Below are 22,389 nucleotides of genomic sequence, written 5' to 3' on the forward strand. Positions count from 1 at the left end.
TTTATGCTTACTAATTTGACAGGAGGAACATAAACTAAAATCATGAGTTTTATTAAACTGAATATGATTATGAGAATTCAAAAAACTTAAAATAGATATCCCGAGCTGACCGAGACGAGGATGCCATACGTCGTGATGATGGGCGAGGAAGGGTTGAGGTGGACTAGAAGAGGAGCTGGATGGGACGGTGGACACAGGGTAGAGTTCGCCGTTACTGTCACTCCGCAGAATCGTTTTCCCACTCGGAATATCCTTCACAGAAAAAACAAACGGGTCAAATTCAACACTTACGTTATTGTCTTTAGTGAATTGGCGCACTGATATAATGTTTTTAATAATACTTGGTGCATGGAGGACTTGTCAAGGGTGTAAGGTTCGGTTAGGGGTTTGTATTGTAGAAGTGCCAGAACCCATAATTGGAATGCTATTGCTGTTTTCGACATATATGGAACGAATCTTACTCGAATTAAGGGATTAGAAATCATACCTGGGTCCGACGTAAGATGAGACGATGCACCTGTATCCATAAACCAAGGGTCCACGTGATTTTGCACAACAAGAGCTTGGAACGATTGGCTCAAATCAGTGAGTTGTGGAGGTTCGGTGTCTGTAACATATGCTTGTCCCTGGGGGTGAGGTGACTAGCCACGAAAGGAAGGAGGTAGAGGTGGAGCCATACCATACGAGGGCCATGGCTGAGTCCAGCCGGGGTAAGTGGGGTAAGGGCAGGGTGGTGGTGTCCAGAGGGAGAGCCAGGAGGGTGGAGGGCCCGACGGGGAGGCTTGGCTAGGTGGGGTTTGTGGCTGGGTCGTGGGTTGACGATATTGGATGTTATTGTTGTTATTCGTGCAATTGTTATTATGGCGATGATTATGGCGATTTTGTTGGTTGTTTGTGGAGTTGTTGTTATGGCGAGGAAGACCTGGTGGGGCAGGTTTGGTGGTGGATTCAGACCATAAATCAGCGGCAGGGGCAGCCAGGGCAGTGGCGGGTTTATCGCGGCCAGATTTGCGATGTAACTGAAGTCCGGGCATACTGCGAGCAGTCTCGAAATTCTTAGTGGTCTGATTTATAAAGGAAGCAATAGTATCACATTCACTAGGGAGACCACGTACCAGTTGGATGACGAGGCGTCGATCGGACACGGCGGCGTCAACATCCTTAAGCATGCCGGCGAGTTCGCGTAATCGTTGGCAGTAGGCGTCCAACGAACCCATGTGCTCGAGACGGAGAGTGTTAAATTCCTGTTTAAGAGCAGCGGCACGCGCCCCTTTGTTGTTGTTGAAGATATTCTTGATCCGGACCCATGCTGCACGGGCTGTAGAATCGTCTTCAAGGATACGGGGAAGAAGTTCATCACTAAGGGTACCGTAAATCCATTGGAGAACATGGGCATCAACTTCGGACCACGACTCGAAAGACGCGTCAGTCTCGTTGGGAGGAGGTGTGCCATCAATGTGAGACAAAACCTTATACCCACGAGCATGAAGTTTGAATAATCAAACCCGTGATGCATATGTCACTTTCGTGCCATCGAGAACACGAATTTTGTGTTGGATATTTGAGACGGTGAATACGGGATGAAGGCCGGCTTTTTGGGAAGAGGAGGGAATTGAATCGTTTGTCATGATGATGATGGTGCGTGAGGCAAAGGGTTTCTCGAAAGATAACCAAAAATAGGGCACAGGACCGAGGAGATGCCGAAGTCTCCCTAATCTCGTGATACCATGTTAATGTTCATAATCCCTGAATTGGGATGAGTTCTATCATTCATATATATATATATCCAAGATTACAAGGTAGTTAGGCAATATACAAGGCTATAATATAGGAATACAATCAGCTAAACTAGGAGAGTATCAAGGGTCAAATATTTACATAATAATAGGCATAAATAACTGTATCAAATATTATCTTCATAATATTTGTCTAACACTGGATATTGGGTAAGTGCATGTGCTTGGCAGCGCTTCATTCCGAAGAAGGGTGATATTGTTCTTCCTGTGCTTGGCGCCTTGGCGGCAGATAATGTAGTGTCATTTTAGGTAGACCTAGCAATACATACAATTCATAAGAATGACCCACAACCTGAAGCCCAAGTTAGCCCCAAGTATAACTCGCAGTCGCAATGTGGTTAACCCATTTTGACCGGAACTTTACTGGACCCTGTTTTGAGCTGATCTGAAATGACTTGACCCAAGCTCGAGTTGACCAGCCTGTAAGGCCCCGTTTTTTTTAACTTAAAGTCACTTAACTTAAGTTTATTTTAGATCCTATAAGTTCAGTTTAGATCAGATCAGATCCTATAATTTCAGTTCAGATCCTATACGTTCGGTTCAGTTCAGATTCTATAAGTTCAGTTCAATTCAGATCCTATAAATTCAGTTCAGTCAGATTCTATAAGTTCAGTTCAGATCCTCTAAGTTCAGTTTAGAAAAGTTATATACAGAGTATTATTTTTAAAAACTGACACAAAAACATTTGACATTATTAATTATTCGATACATATATACATTATTATTTTTAAAACAAAATTATCACTCTTCTCATTATTTTTTATCGTAATGTAACCGTAGTATAATGTATGAATAAACCAATGCATATAAAGAGGAAAAATGTTATTATCTTACCTTGTGTTTTAGACTATACTTTCTTATCAGTGTTCTCTCTTGGTTGCCCACTAATTTCTTGTAAAATAATTGTTTAATCTCAATAAAAGTTTGCATAATAATAATAATAATAATAATAATAATAATAATAATAATAATAATAATAATAATAATAATAATAATAATAATAATAATAACAATAATAATAATAATAACAATAACAAGAATAATAATAATAACAATAACAAGAATAAGAATAATAAGAATAAGAATAAGAATAATAAGAATAACAATAATAATAGTAATAGTAATAGTAATAATAGTAATACTAGTAATAGTAATAGTAGTAATAGTAAAAGTAGTAATAATAATAATAATAATAATAATAATAATAATAATAATAATAATAATAATAATAATAATAATAATAATAATAATAATAATAATAATAATAATAATAATAATAATAATAATAATAATAATAATAATAATAATAATAATAATAATAATAATAATAATAATAATAATAATAATAATAATAATAATAATAATAATAATAATAATAATAATAATAATAATAATAATAATAATAATAATAATAATAATAATAATAATAATAATAATAATAATAATAATAATAATAATAATAATAATAATAATAATAATAATAATAATAAGATTTTGGATCATATGAGAATGGCACAAGCGTGAGAACGGTGAGAACGCGCGTCAGTCATTTGATCTTGTCTGACGCGGCTAATGTAAGGGCCTATAACGCGCGCTCCTTTACCAAAACTTGGGGGCTTTGTCTTTCTTTTTCCCTGAAATTTACCTCGCGCTTCTTCGTTAAGCTTTCAACCATAGATTCCGACCTTCTTTGTTAAGCTTTCAACTATTTCTCTCTCCTTATTCTCTGTAGAGTTGCATTTTCGTCTTTCTGTTGGATTTTCTCTTACCTATTTCGTCATGAAGGTATATACTGTTTAGCTTCAAGCTTTTTTCGATTTCGTCCTTAATTTATTTAGTCCGTTTTATGTAACTCCACTGTAACCTAAATTAATGTTTCTTATGTTCATTTTGCCGGATTATTCATTTATTGATGAATTTTGAGTTCAGTATTGTTGTTAAAATCGAAATTTGCGTTTTCATTTGCATGCTATCGGAATTTGTATTTGTCGCATTGTTTGTTGATTTCGTAACTTGCTTATACATTTCGATTTGTTTGTTGTTTTTTAGTTTGATCTAATTTGTGCTTTTTTGGATTTTTGTTGAATTTTAAGTACTTTTAACGTAAGTAGCATCAATTTAAGACCACATGCAAAAGGTCATAATTGCGTGCACATTATTGTTGTAGATCATGCACATTTCAATAAAACTAATAGGACATTTCTTCGTGAAACGTGTACAACACAACACAACTGATTAATATTACATGCAAAACTACTTTCAGTTATTGAAGTGCAAAGGCGATCCTGGAACTGTTACACGCCGTATTTCTCCGAGGTTGAACAACCTCAGTCCTACTGTTGATGATCCTACTCCAACGTTCTCCCGTATTACTACCCGGATGTCACCTAAAAGTTTTGTTGATGTCCTTCGACACCTTGATTACAATCAATGGTGTGCTCTGGAAGAGATTGGTTTTTCTTCATTGTTTTGGCTAAGGGTTATAAGGCTTCCTTTACGCCTTGGTTATTGGTTAATTGAGAACTACAACCCGTATTCGGATTTCATCATTCTACCTGATAAATAGCACTTTCGTGTTTCTGCTTCTTGTATTCATGATGCTGTTGGCCTCCCAATTGGAGGAAAACCTGTTTTACTTTCATGCTGTAGTGACGAAGATGCGAGAATGTGATGCGTTTTACGCGCATTGGAAAGCTCAATTTCATGTTGATGGTCAAGTGGATATCAAGACCCTTGCAGAGCATATTATTTGTCATGATGATTACAGTGATCAATTTAAGATTAATTTTGTGGTGCTTGCTTTGTCTTTGTTAATGCGCAACAATCAGAAGCCGTTCATCAATCACCATGTACTAAAATCGCTGAGGAATGTGTCTGCCATTGGTCAGCTTGATTGGTGTCAATTTGTCATGGAGAGTTTGCGGTATAACATAAAGGATTGGGTCAAGAAGGGGAAGAAGAATCACTTTGGTGGACCTCTCTTGTTTCTAATGGTACAAATCTTCTGGGTTACATTTATTGTTAGTTATTATGGTTTTAAAACCTATCATTTTTCAGTCATAATCCTGTTTTTACTTGCAGCTTGTTTATGTTGACCGTGTTGTCCGTGAAAAACGATTCGTAGAAAGAGATTACTATACTCTTTTGAATTGGACATCTGCTGCACTTTTCTCAAGGGAAAAGCAGGAGATGGAGGCTGGTCAGTTTGGTCTTAGTCGTGTAAAAGGTCGATTGATGGAAAGAATTAGATTTTCTAAACCATGCAGACAAGTGGTTGAAAAAGTGCGGAGAGTGTCGAGGGATGTTAGTACTGATACAAAATCTCCAATTTCGTACTCGTCTCTGGAGGTATATCCATTGATTCTCGAAGTATTCACTATTCCATTTCAAGATTCACTTTGAAATATTTTCTTTGTACCTTCATAGTACTAAAGATGTACCTTCATAGTGTGCCTTGTCCAGGAGTTTGCAGATGACTACACTGCTTCAGCAAAGAGAATCGTGGAAGATATGGTTGTGTTAGATGAGAAATACGCGGTTGGTTTGCAATGTTTCCCAGGTGAAGAGTGTGTCAAACAGGCCCATTCAGCAACTGAATTTGTATATTTGACATATAGTGGTGGTACCGAAGATGTGTCGTGTGCAACGTCGTGGGAATCCAGCACACTAGATGAGGATGAACAGTTAATTGCTGTAGCAAATGTAGCTGAGAAAGCGTACAAATTGAAACTTGCTCGTGCTAAACACAGAGAACAATGTGCTAAGTGGAGAAATTCATTTGTACCTGTCATTGGTGAATTTTCGTTCGATTTAGGGTTGGAGAAAGACTTTGCTGAGAGTGAGGCAAGGTTAGCCACAGCTAAAGGGATTAAACGGGACCGCCCTGTCACTGGTGAATCTTCTTCAACTACCAAAAGGGTTCATTTCATGGCAAGTCCTTCTTATATACCTCTATCCAGCAACAAGCAACAGTCATCTCGTTTTGATCCGTTGTTTTCTGCTATCCAAGATGACACCAATGTGTTAACACCTCTTACTGCGGTGCACCTTCAAGTGGCTGATTATGTTTTCAGTGACCGGGGCACTAACAATCGTCGTTCCAGGTAATCTAAAATGTGTACTTGCTAAATTACCATTTTGTGTATGTCATTTTCAGTGTTTCACACCTGACAAGTAATTTGTTATATTTTTTGCTCTAGTGAGCACTTATATTCGTACAAGACTTATTTTGCAACGCGAATGCATTTGTGGTCATTAAAGTCGTCTGAACATTTTTCGAGTGTTGTAGTTGATTGTTGGTCATCATACTTGAATTGTAAAGAGGAAGAAAATAATCTTGGTACTCCGAAGCGGTTCTTTTTTACCACGCTTGTGCATGTAAGTACATTTACATACACTCTTAAATGTTGTGTGTAATATGTATTTTGAAATATTGTACTTCCCTCTTTCGTTACTTTCCCATGCAGTCTGTATTGGCGAAACTCAACCCAGGTTTAAGTGATGAAAAAATTTATGAATTATTCGAGGCTCGTGTAAAAATGGAGTTGAAGCTTTTCTCGGGAATAGACATAACTTCAATCGCACTCGTAAGTTGTTATTGTTAGCTTGAAATACTTTGCAATTTTCTTTGCCATTGTTGTATTGCATTTTTAAAAAATTGAGACATACTATTATCGCATAAGTCCTTTCTTTTTTTTGTTTAATTCCAACTACTAAACTCATTTGAACCTCAACTTGTATATACCCATTTTATATTAAAAAAGTTCAGATTAGGCCAAATTAGGATAAATGGCCATTTAACACAATGTTAATGCTATAATTTCTCAATGTACTTTCTAAACGTACTAAATGTACTTTTTAAACATTTACAATGTTAATGTTGTAATTGCTCAATGTGGGGAATATCTAATATGCATGAGCAGTTGCAACTATATGCACACGTTGGGAACATAGACCATGAGTCATACTTCATTCCATGTCTACATTCTGCTTTTGTTTTATTTCAACTGCTTGAGTCAAAGGGAATTTTCTTTGCGTTTGTATTAAATAAGGTCACTTTATATTGCAATGTACTGTTCTCATTTTTTACATGTGCCTCATGATTAGTTAAAATGTACCCTTCGAAGAGTTTGACTGTACTTATGGTTGTACGTCATTTGTTTTGTAATTTCAGTTTTTTTTCCCAATTGTACACGAGAAACACTTTTTCTTATACGTGGTTGACCTGGTGAGGAAGCGTTTCGTCATTCTTAACAACTCACTCTCAGATGAAGACGCCATCAAGAAATATGGTGTATCTCCACTGTTAACAGTATGTTTGAATTTGACACATTTTTGTTGTTCTATTGAATTTTGACTATTAGTCACGCTTAACACTGGTTTAAAATGTTTTGTCATAGATTGATGCTCTTGGAAGGCTTTTGGGTGAGAACCAAAAAACTTCTGACTCTAGCAACATTGTGTTGGCTATGGATCCCATTGTTGCAAAGCTTAGTTGGAGAAATAACTACAATGTTGATGACTGTGGTATATACACAATGAGGCACATGGAAACATTTATGGGATTAATCTCTTGGAAATGTGGCCAGATGAAAAATGATGTGAGTGTTGGTTCTTATTTTAAAGAAATTCATTTTCATTGTGTTTTGCCTATCTTGTTAATTGTTGGCTTCTGTTTTGCAGTGGAGCGTGTTTAAAGTGTTACGATACAAATATCTATGCACATTACTTATGTTCGACCACAATGATTGCCATGAAACTGTCGCTGATCATGCGAAGAAGGGTCATTTCTCTAAAGCCAGTGATTGCATTTAATGTTCAAATATTATCTACGCAGTACGTTAAAATTTGTCTGATGACATCCCTGTTCATGTAGTATGATGTTTTAAATTCTAGTGTACGTTAGTATGTTAATGATTTGTAATTGCATAAGCAGAATGTTGAATTTGTGAACCAATGTTTTGTTTCACTTAATTAAAGTACTTCTTTGTCTATTTTTGGCGTGCTATTTACTTGAACGTTATTATCTCCTTGAATAGCGACTTATGATGTACTGAATTAGCAAAATAATATAATGTACATTTCAGGTCTGTTTTTAAATCTCTTTTGTAAAACAGTACATGCACATTATGAACATACATAATGGACATTTGAATTAAATTGAAAGCACATTTATTTCTATTATACATTGACAACAGGAAAATAAGTCTAAAATCACGTCAAAGATCTATCTATAGCGACATCATAATCTAAGTATATGAATGAACTTTTGAAGTTTTCTATCTTATTAAACGATCACATGCATTACAATTTAATTAATGTTTCATGTTCTTTTTAAAATAATTTAATGTACCTTTAAATATAATATAATGTACATTTTCCAAACAGTGCTTAATGATATTTTAGTTGCACCTAATTATCAGAACATGCACATTATGAATATAGATAATGGACATTTTAATTAAACTGTTTACATAAATTACATAATATATAAAGTGTAAACAGGAAAACCTGTTTAATAAACTGTCAAAGATCTATTTTTAATCCCTTCCCAAAAATGGGTTCACTCGCCCCTTGTTGGGTGTCTTTTGGTCTTGCGGCTATACAAACCACACATAAGGGAAAGGGTTTAGAGTTGGATTAGGTGGATTTGCGGTAGCGGTCTGCCTAATGCAACCCTAAACGCTTTCCCCTCCCATTTTAGGATATCTAACCCCCTAGATTTAATCCCGTTCCCAAAAAGGGTTCAGTCGCCCCCTCTAGGGTGTCTTTTGGTCTTGCGGCCGTTCATAATCCAACCGTAAACCCTTTCCCATGCCGTTTTAGGATACTTGGCCCCCTAGTTTTAATCCCGTCCCTAAAAAGCGTTCACTCGCCCCCTCTAGGGTGTCTTTCGATCTTGTGGTCGTTCGTAATCCAACAACTTGAGCTAATTTGTACATTATGAATGTCGAAAAAGTACATTTAGAACTTTTAGAAAATACATTGACAAATTATAACATTACCATTTTGTTAAATGGCCATATATCCTAATTTGACCTAATCTGAAGTTTTTAAGTATAAAATGGGTATATAAAAGTAGAGGTTCAAATGGTTCTAGCAGTTGAAATAAACAAAAAAAAAAGAAAAAAAAAATGGACTTATGGAATTATAGTATGACTCAATTTTTTTAAAAAAAAACGCCACTTTAAACTTCTTCTCTTTAATATCTTACTACTTTTTGATAAACCTGTCAATTAAATTGTACCTGCACGTTTTCTCATTCTCAGATCGTTCACTTACTCTTATCGCTCTCTATCGGAATGAAGGTTATACTCTTTGCCTTTAATTATTTGCTAAAAATAACTGTGTTTACTTTTCATCTGCTTCGAATTTTACATAGTTTCCTTAGCTATTAATGTTCGAAGATGTTCATTATAAATCAGTCCTAATATTATTTCTCAGGTGCATCAATATGTCGGAATTTATACGCATTGTTTCCTAATGATTTTGATTTACTTTGCTATGGCTTAATATTTTTAAATATTTAGGATGTATTTTCTTCATGTACTTTTTTAATGTTTAGCATTTACTTTCTGGATACGTGTCCTTCATATCAATATGTCGGAATTTATACGAATTGTTTGCTAATGATTTTGATGTAGTTTGTTAATGTTTAACATTTACTTTCTGGATATCTGTGCTTCATATTAATATGTCGGAATTTGTACGCATTATTTCCTAATAATTTTGATGTTCTTTGCTATGGCTTAATATTTAGGATGTATTTTCTTCATGTACTTTCTTAATGTTTAGCATGTCCTTTCTGGATATCTGTATTTTTAATGGCTTTATGTTTATGTCTTATATGTTTTTTTATCTTTTTTTTTTAAAAAAAAAACAACATTTAAAACTGAAGAACACAGATGTCACTATGGTTGTGCAAATCAGTCCTGATTCACCTACTGTTTGTCAACCTCTATCAAGATTCACCACAGACTCTTCTTCTGCTGAGATAATTGAAGTTTATGACAGTCCTACAATAGGAGTAGTACATCATCCTAGCATTTGTCCTCAACTATGAATTATTATCGTTCACTTGCATTGGTAAATTCATGTACATTATGGTTCATCTCGTCTAATTTTTATTATTGTGTTACAGGGTGATGCTTTTGCACGGTTTTTGGGTGAAAATCAATCAACTATGGAGAAAAGTAATATAGTAATGGGCATGGATCCTACAATAGCAATGCTTCCATGGAGAAATAACAGAAATATTTTTGACTGTGGTATTTACACCATGAGGCACATGGAAACATTTATGAGAATAGCCACTTGGGACTGTGGACTGTCCAAAATTGATGTGAGTTTTACATTTTAATTGTAACTTATTTAGAACAAATCAATGTTATTTTGTTGGTTATTAAATTCTAGTTTCATGTTTTTTTTTTTTTGCAGATGAGATCGTTGACAATGCTGAGATTCAAGTACCTATGCACGCTACTAACATTTGAGCACAACAAACATCGTAACAGCATTATTAGACATGCATTAGCGTGTAACGACATTCACAAATAGTTTCTGAATATGATTTATTAGTTTTCTTTTGTTCTGTCGACATATCTGACGTTAGTTAATGTTTATTGGGTTTGCTGTATTGATAATGTACTTTTGATCTTTGGCGTATGTACATCAAAGTTGTACTGGATGTGCATTCATCCCAAGCTACTTGTTATAATGTACATTCTAGAATGATCAGTTGTCCATTTTAAGGAAAACAAATGTTCACCAAAATCAATGATGTTCTTGCTTTAATACGAGAATGTTCATTTTAAGGAAAACAAATTTACATCCTGTGTAACTTTATTGCTTTAGGATCTCACAATTGATATAATTAATTTATATCGTGCGTGGTCATTTTAATACGAGAATGTTCATTTTAAGGAAAACAAAAAAATATACTCCGTATACACTAATATTTAAACAAATCATATGAGAAGAGGCCAGAAAAGAGAAGGGAAATAGCAATATTCGAAATTGAGTAAATATGTACAATTAGTATTTTAATTTAACTATTACTTCTATATCATATGTTGCACACAATTTTTCTACTTGCCCAAATAACCCCAACACACGTAAATCTAGGGTGGACCTAATAATACCTATTATGAAAGTATAGCCAATTTATGTTCAATTATAAAACACGCAATTAGGTGTAAATCTAAAATAGATAAAAGGAATACTTATTTCAAACAATCTTTCCAAAGAAAATACTTCTTTCAACTACGGAGTATTAGGTAACTTCTCCATAAATTTTGGTTATACTCCACCTTCGTTTTCAATACTTCTTCATTGCCAGGTAATCACGTTCATTTACTAACTTGTCCTGAATTTCGTCCATTCTTTTGGTGTATTTCTTAGGTAACTATACTTGGTTGATTTAAAGCATTGACAAAATCACCTGAAAATCACGCCTCTTTTGTTGGTTACATTTTCATCGTTTTCAGTTTAATTGGATGTTCATGTCAAGTTTAATGGGATGTTATTTATTGATTACAATTGTGTGAGATTTTACGTGTGTTGGGATAATTGGGGCAAGTAGGAAAATTGTGTACAACATATGAAATAGGAGTAATAGGTAAATTAAAATACTAATTGTACAATTTACTCAATTTCGAATATTGCTCACAGTGTTCATCGTTTAATTAATAGTGTTTTTAAAGTTTACAGTATGATGTTCTAAATGTTATCGTTCAATGAACATTTTGGAATAACCATTTTAAATCTGTCTACAGAGGAAATCATGTCATTATTTTGCTTGGGATTGGTAACAAATTCTGAAGAGGAAGACAGAAAACAATTCACTGAACATCATCTTGACGCAAAGAAGACAATACTAGGATGACTATTCAATGGGAAGGACGCCATAATTGCAGGGGTGGAGGACAACTATGCAAAAAACACAGTACTAAAAGATGAAACTTACATGCTACAAATCTTTCAAAAAGTTAATCAAGCTGACAAACATAACATGGAAGCAATATGCAAGTGTTGGGCTAAGATGTTTATCTTACACAATGAGGAAGCCCGTTTAAGAGAGGAATATGAAAGCAGATTACAGACAAGCATTTCATTTGGGGTTAGAACGACTACCAGGGATAATGTAGTGGTTTTCCGAAGGTGTCTTTGTTACTTGACAGACAATCTCTTAACAAAGAGGACATTGCACCTGTTTCAATATCATTTGGCACCCAAGTTAGGAAATCTTGTTGTTGTAGACAGTGAAGAAGAAGATTTTGACTCTATCCCAACATCAATTTCCCGACCAGCGGTCGAACTTGCTTTTATTCTATTAAATCAAAACGAGTAATACTATATATAAACAGCTGAAGTACATTTGAGTATAAGTTTTATATTTACCTCATACCTCTTGTACCTACTGTTGATTTTCAATGTCCATTCAGAATATAAGAATATAAGTACATTCTCTTATTTGTTAATGATATTTCATTATATTGACGTAGTACCTTTTGTAATTTTTGAATTTTCGATACATCATGAAAAAAATTGTCCCATCACTGTATTTACAATGTCCATTACGTGCATTAACAATGTACCATTTAAATTAAATAATATAAATTAATGCATCTAATAATTACACTCTCAGATGCAAGTTGTAAAATAATTCAGGTGAAAAGACACCACTATTCATGATTATTTGATTAAATGAGACATGTGTCAAATGGCAGTTGTAAACTAATGCATGTGAAAAGACAAATAATACTACACTCATAAATTGTAACTTCTCCTATTCTTATCCAAAGCAATTTATATATAAAACTCACTATAAATACTTATCTAAACTAGTGTGCTAATTACAAAATCTAAGGAATAATCATACAAACCGTCTTCACTCCCTTAAAAAGATACTCTAATTTCTGTTTTTTTTTTGTTCTTATTATTTTTTCCCTGCAAAAGAAATGCATATATTCATGTAAATAAGTATATTGAATATTATTGCAAGAATAATGCAGTAATGGAATTGTAATATGCTCTGGTAATTTATTTCATACAAATAAAGGTTCGTATATAATGTATTCCTGCCAATGTCCATTGTCATGCCTTTAAAGGAACATTTATTTTATTGATAATGTTCATAGGAAATATTGTTGTACACTTTGATATAGCATATATAAAAAATGTATTGAATGTTAATGACAGTAAACGACACAATACTATTTAATTAATATTAGAAATACTTACAAAAGCCATTCAAGACTGTTTCAAAATCAGTTTAAATATAAAACTCACTATAAATACTTGTCTAAACTAGTGTGCTAATTACAAAATCTATGGAATAATCATATAGAAAACGTCTCCACTCCCTTGAAAAGGTGCTCTGGTTTGTGGTTTTTTTTTGTTCTTATTATTTTATCCCTGCAACAGAAATGCATATCTTTATGTAAATAGTAGCCTATATAACATTCAGATTATTTCATTTATAAGTATTATTTGATTAATCAATATGTTTTTTTATCTTGTGAAAATAAATATATACTATAGTCCCCAGACGAATTAAAAGTTGTTTCAGGTCTGAAAATCAAACTGCATTTGTGGCTCGAACGTTTTGCCAAAATTAAGTATAGTAGATATTTCAATCTGGCAATATGCTTAATATTTGCAGGAGAAGATTATTTTACCTTTTGCTGTAATCTGTTTTCACAATAACATTGTTTGCTCTTTGCATAATTATACAATGTGAAAGCCCACGTTAATTTGTTTTACCCTATAGTATGGCCTTAAATATGGTTGAAGTTGGTACTTTCCATAATGCCTTAAGTTTATTGTCACTCTTTTTAAAATACGTTTATTTTTTGCCTGAACCAGAATATGAGTTCCGTTACCAATGTGGAAATAATGTCGGATATCGAACAAAAACTCGCTAACGTTGAGTATGATCTCGCTGAAATGAAACGTGAAAGAGATTCACTGGATCAATATCTTATTGAGGTGCTTGGTAAGAACGAAGTATTAGAAGAACATCAGGAAGGGCTGTACGAGAAAATGGACATAGCTGAAGTGATTGCAAAGTCACTACAACAGAGGCTGGACATTCTTTCAAGCGCTTGATTAAGTTTATCACGGTGAAAGAGACAAAGATAGCCCGACAACTTGAAGCTAATAGACAAAAATAGTATACAGAGGCTGACATGGACCGTCAGTTTCGAACCGGTGTCACGGCTGTACGAGAATCATATGCTCTTCTTGATGGTGAAAATACTATACCTTGGCCAGCAGCCGTGAAGGCTTGGAATTAATAGACGGTTATAAGAAACATCTAAAGGAGGACTTGCTGGAGGGTGAGAGCAGTGTTCATCCATCTGTTTGCAGTAAACCCAGAAAGGGTTAAGAACTTTGATGTTAATTTATGTATAATTATAATATCCGGTTAAGTTTAGAAACATATGCGTTGTCATTAAGTATTATATATTGTCAGAACATATTAGCAGTTTATTATGAATGTTTATTTGAATCTAAATTATTATATATACCAAAGCTTTAACTGTTTAGAATTGACCCTTTCTAATTTAAAGCCAGTTACAAGACTGATAAACTATAATGTACCTTCAACATTTTACAAATGTCCATATTACAATGTAACGATGTACCAAAGCTTTAAACCCGCATTTCTTTCAAAGATTATCCTCTTAAAATAAGGGAATGGGTTTAAGGTTGGATTAGGCAGACCGCGGTCTGCCTAATCCAACCATAAATCCTTCATCGTCCCGTTTTAGGATACTCAGCCCCTAGTTTTAATCCCGTCCCCCAAAAGGGTTCACTCGGCCCCTCTAGGGTGTCTTTTTGTCTTGCTGCCTTCGAATGAGAGGCAAGGGAAAGGGTTTAAGGTTGGATTAGCCGGATCCGCGGTAGCGGTCCGCCTAATCAAACCCTAAACCCTTTCCCGTCCCGTTTTAGGATACCCGGTCCCCCCCAAAAAGGGTTCACTCGGCCCCTCTAGAGTGTCTTTTTATCTTGCCGCTTTCGAATGAGAAGCAAGGGAAACGGTTTAGGGTTTGATTAGGGGGATCCGCGGTAGCGGTCCACCTAATCAAACACTAAACCCTTTCCCGTCCCGTTTTAAGATACCCGGCCCCCCAAAAAGGGTTCACTCGGCCCCTCGAGGGTGTCTTTTTGTCTTGCCGCCTTTAAATGAGAAGCAAAGGAAAGGGTTTACGGTTTGATTAGGGAGATCTGCAGTAGCAGTCCCCCTAATCAAACCCTAAACCCTTTCCCGTCCGTTTTAGGATACCCGGTCCCCCCAAAAAGGGTTCACTCGGCCTCTCTAGGGTGTCTTTTTGTCTTACCGTCTTCGAATGAGAAGCAAGGGAAAGGGTTTAGGGTTTGATTAGGGGGATCCTAATCAAACCCTTAACCTTTCCCGTCCCGTTTTAGGATACCCGGTCCCCCCAAAAAGGGTTCACTCGGCCCCTCTAGGGTGTCTTTTTGTCTTGCCGCCTTCGAATGAGAAGCAAGGGAAAGGGTTTAGGGTTTGATTAGGGGGATCCTAATCAAAACTTAAACCCTTTTCCGTCCCATTTTAGGATACCCAGTCCCCCCAAAAAGGGTTCACTCGGCCCCTATAGGGTGTCTTTTTGTCATGCCGCCTTCGAATGAGAATCAAGGGAAAGGGTTTAGGGTTTGATTAGGGGGATCCGCGGTAGCGGTCCGCCTAATCAATCCCTAAACCCTTTCCCGTTCCGTTTTAGGATACCCGGTCCCCCAAAAAAGGGTTCACTCGGCCCCTCTATGGTGTCTTTTTGTCTTGCCGCCTTCAAATGAGAAGCAAGGGAAAGGGTTTAGGGTTTGATTAGAGGATCCGCGGTAGCGGTCCGCCTAATCAAACCCTAAACCCTTTCCTGTCCCGTTTTAGGATACCCGGCCCCCCAAAAAAGGATTCACTCGGCCTCTCTAGGGTGTCTTGCCGCCTTCGAATGAGAAGCAAGGGAAAAGGGTTTAAGGTTTGATTGGGGGGATCCGCGGTAGCGGTCCGCCTAATCAAACCCTAAACCCTTTCCCGTCCCGTTTTAGGATACCCGGTCCCCCCAAAAAGGGTTCACTCTGCCCCTCTAGGGTGTCTTTTTGTCTTGCCGCCAGAGGCTGGACATTGCTGAAGCGCGGATTAAGTTTATCACGGCTGAAAGAGACAGCATAGCCCGACAACTTGAAGATAATAGACAAAAATAGTATACAGAGGTTGACATGGACCGTCAGTTTCTAACCGGTGTCACGGCTGTACGAGAATCATATGCTCTTCTTGATGGTGAAAATACTATACCTTGGCCAGCAGTCGTGAAGGCTTGGAATTAATAGACGGTTATAAGAAACGTCTAAAGGAGGACTTGCTGGAGGGTGAGAGCAGTGTTCATCCATCTGTTTGCAATAAACCCAGAAAGGGTTAAGAACTTTGATGTTAATTTATGTATAATTATAATATGCGGTTAAGTTTAGAAACATATGCGTTGTCATTAAGTATTATATATTGTCAGAACATATTAGCAGTTTATTATGAATGTTTATTTGAATCTAAATTATTATATCTACCTAAGCTTTAACTGTTTAGAATTGACCCTTTCTAATTTAAAGCCAGTTACAAGACTGATCAACTATAATGTACCTTCAACATTTTACAAATGTCCATATTACTATGTAACGATGTAACAAAGCTTTAAACCCGCATTTTTTTTCAAAGATTATCCTCTTAAAATAAGGGAATGGGTTTAAGGTTGGATTAGGCAGACCGCGGTCTGCCTAATCCAACCATAAATCCTTCACCGTCCCGTTTTAGGATACTCAGCCCCCTAGTTTTACTCCCGTCCCCCAAAAGGGTTCACTCGGCCCCTCTAGGGTGTCTTTTTGTCTTGCTGCCTTCGAATGAGAGGCAAGGGAAAGGGTTTAGGGTTGGATTAGCCGGATCCGCGGTAGCGGTCCGCCTAATCAAACCCTAAACCCTTTCCCGTCCCGTTTTAGGATACCCGGTCCCCCCAAAAAGGGTTCACTCTGCCCCTCTAGGGTGTCTTTTTGTCTTGCCGCCAGAGGCTGGACATTGCTGAAGCGCGGATTAAGTTTATCACGGCTGAAAGAGACAGCATAGCCCGACAACTTGAAGCTAATAGACAAAAATAGTATACAGAGGCTGACATGGACCGTCAGTTTCTAACCGGTGTCACGGCTGTACGAGAATCATATGCTCTTCTTGATGGTGAAAATACTATACCTTGGCCAGCAGTCGTGAAGGCTTAGAATTAATAGACGGTTATAAGTAACATCAAAAGGAGGACTTGCTGGAGGGTGAGAGCAGTGTTCATCCATCTGTTTGCAGTAAACCCAGAAAGGGTTAAGAACTTTGATGTTAATTTATGTATAATTATAATATGCGGTTAAGTTTAGAAACATATGCGTTGTCATTAAGTATTATATATTGTCAGAACATATTAGCAGTTTATTATGAATGTTTATTTGAATCTAAATTATTATATCTACCTAAGCTTTAACTGTTTAGAATTGACCCTTTCTAATTTAAAGCCAGTTACAAGACTGATCAACTATAATGTACCTTCAACATTTTACAAATGTCCATATTACTATGTAACGATGTAACAAAGCTTTAAACCCGCATTTTTTTTTCAAAGATTATCCTCTTAAAATAAGGGAATGGGTTTAAGGTTGGATTAGGCAGACCGCGGTCTGCCTAATCCAACCATAAATCCTTAACCGTCCCGTTTTAGGATACTCAGCCCCCTAGTTTTACTCCCGTCCCCCAAAAGGGTTCACTCGGCCCCTCTAGGGTGTCTTTTTGTCTTGCTGCCTTCGAATGAGAGGCAAGGGAAAGGGTTTAGGGTTGGATTAGCCGGATCCGCGGTAGCGGTCCGCCTAATCAAACCCTAAACCCTTTCCCGTCCCGTTTTAGGATACCCGGTCCCCCCAAAAAGGGTTCACTCGGCCCCTCGAGGGTGTCTTTTTGTCTTGCCGCCTTTAAATGAGAAGCAAGGGAAAGGGTTTAGGGTTTGATTAGGGAGATCTGCAGTAGCAGTCCCCCTAATGAAACCCTAAACCCTTTCCCGTCCCGTTTTAGGATACCCGGTCCCCCCAAAAAGGGTTTACACGGCCTCTCTAGGGTGTCTTTTTGTCTTGCCGCCTTCGAATGAGAAGCATGGGAAAGGGTTTAGGGTTTGATTAGGGGGATCCTAATCAAAACCTAAACCTTTCCCGTCCCGTTTTAGGATACCCGGTCCCCCCAAAAAGGGTTCACTCGGCCCCTCAAGGGTGTCTTTTTGTCTTGCCGCCTTCGAATGAGAAGCAAGGGAAAGGGTTTAGGGTTTGATTAGGGGGATCCTAATCAAAACTTAAACCCTTTTCCGTCCCATTTTAGGATACCCAGTCCCCCCAAAAAGGGTTCACTCGGCCCCTCTAGGGTGTCTTTTTGTCTTGCCGCCTTCGAATGAGAATCAAGGGAATGGGTTTAGGGTTTGATTAGGGGGATCCGCGGTAGCGGTCCGCCTAATCAAACCCTAAACCCTTTCCCGTTCCGTTTTAGGATATCCGGCCCCCCAAAAAAGGGTTCACTCGGCCCCTCTAGGGTGTCTTTTTGTCTTGCCGCCTTCAAATGAGAAGCAAGGGAAAGGGTTTAGGGTTTGATTAGGGGATCCGCGGTTGCGGTCCGCCTAATCAAACCCTAAACCCTTTCCCGTCCCGTTTTAGGATACCCGGCCCCCCAAAAAAGGGTTCACTCGGCCCCTCTAGGGTGTCTTGCGGCCTTCGAATGAGAAGCAAGGGAAAGGGTTTAAGGTTTGATTAGGGGGATCCGCGGTAGCGTTCCGCCTAATCAAACCCTAAACCCTTTCCCGTCCCGTTTTAGGATACCCGGTCCCCCCAAAAAGGGTTCACTCGGCCCCTCTAGGGTGTCTTTTTGTCTTGACGTCTTCAAATGAGAAGCAAGGGAAAGGGTTTAGGGTTTGATTAGGGGGATTCGCGGTAGCGGTCCACCTAATCAAACCCTAAACCCTTTCCCGTCCCGTTTTAGGATACCCGGCCCCCCCAAAAAAGGGTTCACTCGGCCCCTCTAAGGTGTCTTTTTGTCTTACCGCGGATCCGCCTAATCAAACCCTAAACCCTTTCCGGTCCCGTTTTAGGATACCCGGTCCCCCCAAAAAGGGTTCACTCGGCCCCTCTAGGGTGTCTTTTGGTCTTGCCGCTTTCAAATGAGAAGCAAGGATCCGCCTAATCCAACCCTAAACTCTTTCTCGCCCGTTTTAGGATCCCCCCCCCCCCCAAAAAAAAAGGGTTAACTCGGTCCGTCAGGTGTCTTTTTTTTTTTTTTTTGACGAGGGGGGTAACCAGTTTTTAGCTCAGTCGTTTTACATTACCAGTATAGACGTTGTCATAGGAGAATTTTTCAACAGCAGTATAATTTTGAAGTTACGCCCAATTTCCTCCGTTATACTAAGGTATTTTCTTTTCAATTTCGTTTCTTCTCTATCATAACTCTAATATAATGTTTAATTTGGATCACTTAATTGTTCAATAGCAGTATAATTTTGATGTTTTGATTTCAGATATTTATACTGCTTTACTGTTAAAAATTAATTCGGATTAATGTGCATGAATTATTTTTTCTACCTTTTGAAATACATTCGCATTGTTCTTCCCCAATTTTATATCTCTGAAGTATTCTTTCAACATTTACTTTCTAGTTTCTGTTAATTTTGAATTTTTAGTTGAAGGTAATAATATATATTGTTCATACAGCTTTAAATTAATGTGCGTATTTTTTTTAATATAGAAATTGTTCTGAATCATCTAAAAGTACATTATCTTTGTGACTAATGTACATTTCCTAAAATTACTTGTTTTGTAATTTCATTTTATTATTACAGACTATGGAGCAGGAAGATAATAAATCTGAAAAGCGGAGAAAAGTTAATTTTATTTTTCCACCAACTGAAAGTTGCACTGATGGTAAAAATGAGTGTGCTCCATTTACAAGAAAGCGTAAATCAGCTACTATTAACAGTAAATCTAAGTCTATACAATCTTTCACAAAGAAGATAAATGAAGAAAGTGACGATGATCTTGCAGTTAAGAAACAAATTGTTTCTGTTAATAAACAAATTGTTAATGCAAAGAAAGAAAGTACTCAAAAGGGTAAAGTAAGTAATAAGATGGTATTGGGTTCCAAGTGTAAGCAGAAGTTTGATTTCTCTTCGTTTAAAAGTGCATATACGAGAATGTCTCCTATAGGAGTAGTTGAGGTAGTTGAACGTTTGTCATACGAACAATGGTGCGCGCTAGAAGAGATTGGATTTAGTGGGCTGTTTTGGTTAAGAGTTCGTTCCATTCCTTTAAAGCTTGGATATTGGTTAATTAAGCAGTATAACCCATACCAAAACTGTATCGATCTTCTTGATGGTGAGAAGTTGTTCTTGAAGGTTTCTGATGTAAGATCAATATTTGGATTTCCAATAGGCCCTAAAACAGTTGAATTATGCAAAACTCATACTGAATCAGAAGAGTTTCAAGAGTTTTATGGCAAATGGAAACAACAATTTGGTATAAAAGATGGATAAGTTCCACTCAAAACGCTTGAGAATTGGTTGATAAATCATGATCATGGTAGTGATGAATTCAAGGTTAACTTTGTTGCGTTTGTTGTTTCTTTGCTAATGAGAAACACCCAAAAGCCTTTGGTTAATCATCATGTTTTGAAATCGTTGATGAATGTTGATGAAATCAAAGATTACAATTGGTGTTCCTTTTTGTTAAAAAGTTTGCAAGAAAGCAAGATTGAGTGGGTGGAAAAGGAGACTCACTTCGGCGGGCCACTGTTGTTTTTGGAGGTAAGAAGTCTCAAAAAATGTATTTGAAGTTCATAAATTAATTTAACATTGCAAGGTACGTTTTCATTCTCTTGTAATTATTATTTTTTTTTTTTTTCAGCTCATCTATGTTGATCGCGTTGTTCATGTGGAACGAAAAGTTGAAAGAGATTATTATACGTTGGTAGGTTGGACTAGTAGTTTGTTATCATCGAGAGAGAAGGATGAGATGAAAAGCGATATGTTTGGAAATGGTAAGTTGGAAGCACCAATGGAGGAGGTGGTTGACAATACAGGTGTTGAATCTGTCTATCAAACAAAGGACTACACTGAGGAGTATATTCTTGATCTTGCTAAATGTATAACTAGTTTATCTCAGAACATATAATCTGTTAAGGCTAAGTTAGAAAAAGGAGCATCAATAATTAAGGAGAACATGACTGCTCAGAAGCTCTGTGATCATGCATTTAATTTACTCAATTTGTCAAATGACCACAGCTCCGCTGATAGTGAAAGTTCTGTTGGTATTAATGTTGCTGATATTCCAGATGTTGTTCCTGCTACTGAGAATGATGTTAGTTATCATCCTTTGGTTGTTGAAGCTTTGAATAATGTAAACATAACTTTAAAAAATAGTATTCAGGTTGAAAGCATGTCATTGAAGAGGCCGATTTTTTATACATACAAAAAGGTAAATATGTTGATCATATTTTTTGTTATATTATGTTAACTTGGTGCTTATGTGTATTGTTCTTGAATTTGATACATTTCAACTACTCCAGAAGCCTTGTGCATTGAGAAAAGAAGGTGAATTAGTTTACAATGTGAATGAACATAACAAGGTTGAAAATGGGAATGAAGACAACAAGAAAGAGATGTCAGAAGGGGAGTGTGACAACAACAAAGAGGTCTCAGAAGGGGAGTGTGAAAATGGGAATGAAGACAACAAGAAAGATGATGACAAGAATGTGCGAAATTATTCGAACCATTTTTATGTTGATAGTGACGTGGAGAATGAGGAAGAAGCCAATACGGATAATCTTATAAATACCCTTGTATGTAGCATGTTATCTGAAGATTATAGTGAAGAACCCAAGGCAACCAATCCCAATCCAAGCTTAGATATTAGTACTGAACTTGATTTACTAAGAGGAGACACTGACCCATGTACAGAGCCATCTGAGTTTCAGCACTGTATTGCTGACTACGTCTACTACACCAAGGGAAAAGGCACTGTTCTTGCTAGGTATATTTTATTCTACTCATTATGTTTATTTTATTTAATCATTATGTACATTTCGTTTGGGTATTATGTGCATTATTAATAAAGATAATGTACATATGTGTAATTAACTGACTTGTTTTGTGTAACGTCTGAACCAGTGAGAAGCTTGTGAGAACAATGATAGCATGACAGATGCGAGTAATACAAACGACAAGAGTACAAATGAGCATAATTTGCTTGACAGTGGTGACACTACCAAGGGCAAAGTCATCAACAATGAAAATGTTCATGAACGTGAAAGAAGTCAACCAGAGTCTCTGAGCATCCATGCAAATCGTAATTTACTAAGCACAGATACATGCATTATTACTCCTCTTCGACTTTTAATTGCATTGCTTTGATTATGTGTCGTATAGTAGAGGAAAACATACCGATTTAGCCAGGTATATATATATATCTCTACTAATGTACAATATTTAAATTTAAAATGTTTTGTATCCTGTTTTGAGTTAACACT

The 22,389-nt window shown here is 36.7% G+C and overlaps 1 protein-coding gene across 1 annotated transcript; it reads right to left on the bottom strand.

Annotated features, from left to right (window-relative positions):
• Window positions 1–217: 217 nt before the first annotated feature.
• On the bottom strand, window positions 218–4,438 carry LOC141600591 (uncharacterized). Its single transcript, XM_074420834.1, has 3 exons — window positions 4,352–4,438; window positions 923–1,469; window positions 218–252 (listed from the first exon to the last, which is right to left on the bottom strand). The coding sequence occupies exons 1-3, from the start codon at window positions 4,436–4,438 to the stop codon at window positions 218–220; spliced, it is 669 nt and encodes a 222-aa protein (XP_074276935.1).
• Window positions 4,439–22,389: the final 17,951 nt, after the last annotated feature.

The sequence above is a fragment of the Silene latifolia genome, chromosome 9, assembly GCF_048544455.1.
Source record: "Silene latifolia isolate original U9 population chromosome 9, ASM4854445v1, whole genome shotgun sequence".
Taxonomy (NCBI): domain Eukaryota; kingdom Viridiplantae; phylum Streptophyta; class Magnoliopsida; order Caryophyllales; family Caryophyllaceae; genus Silene; species Silene latifolia.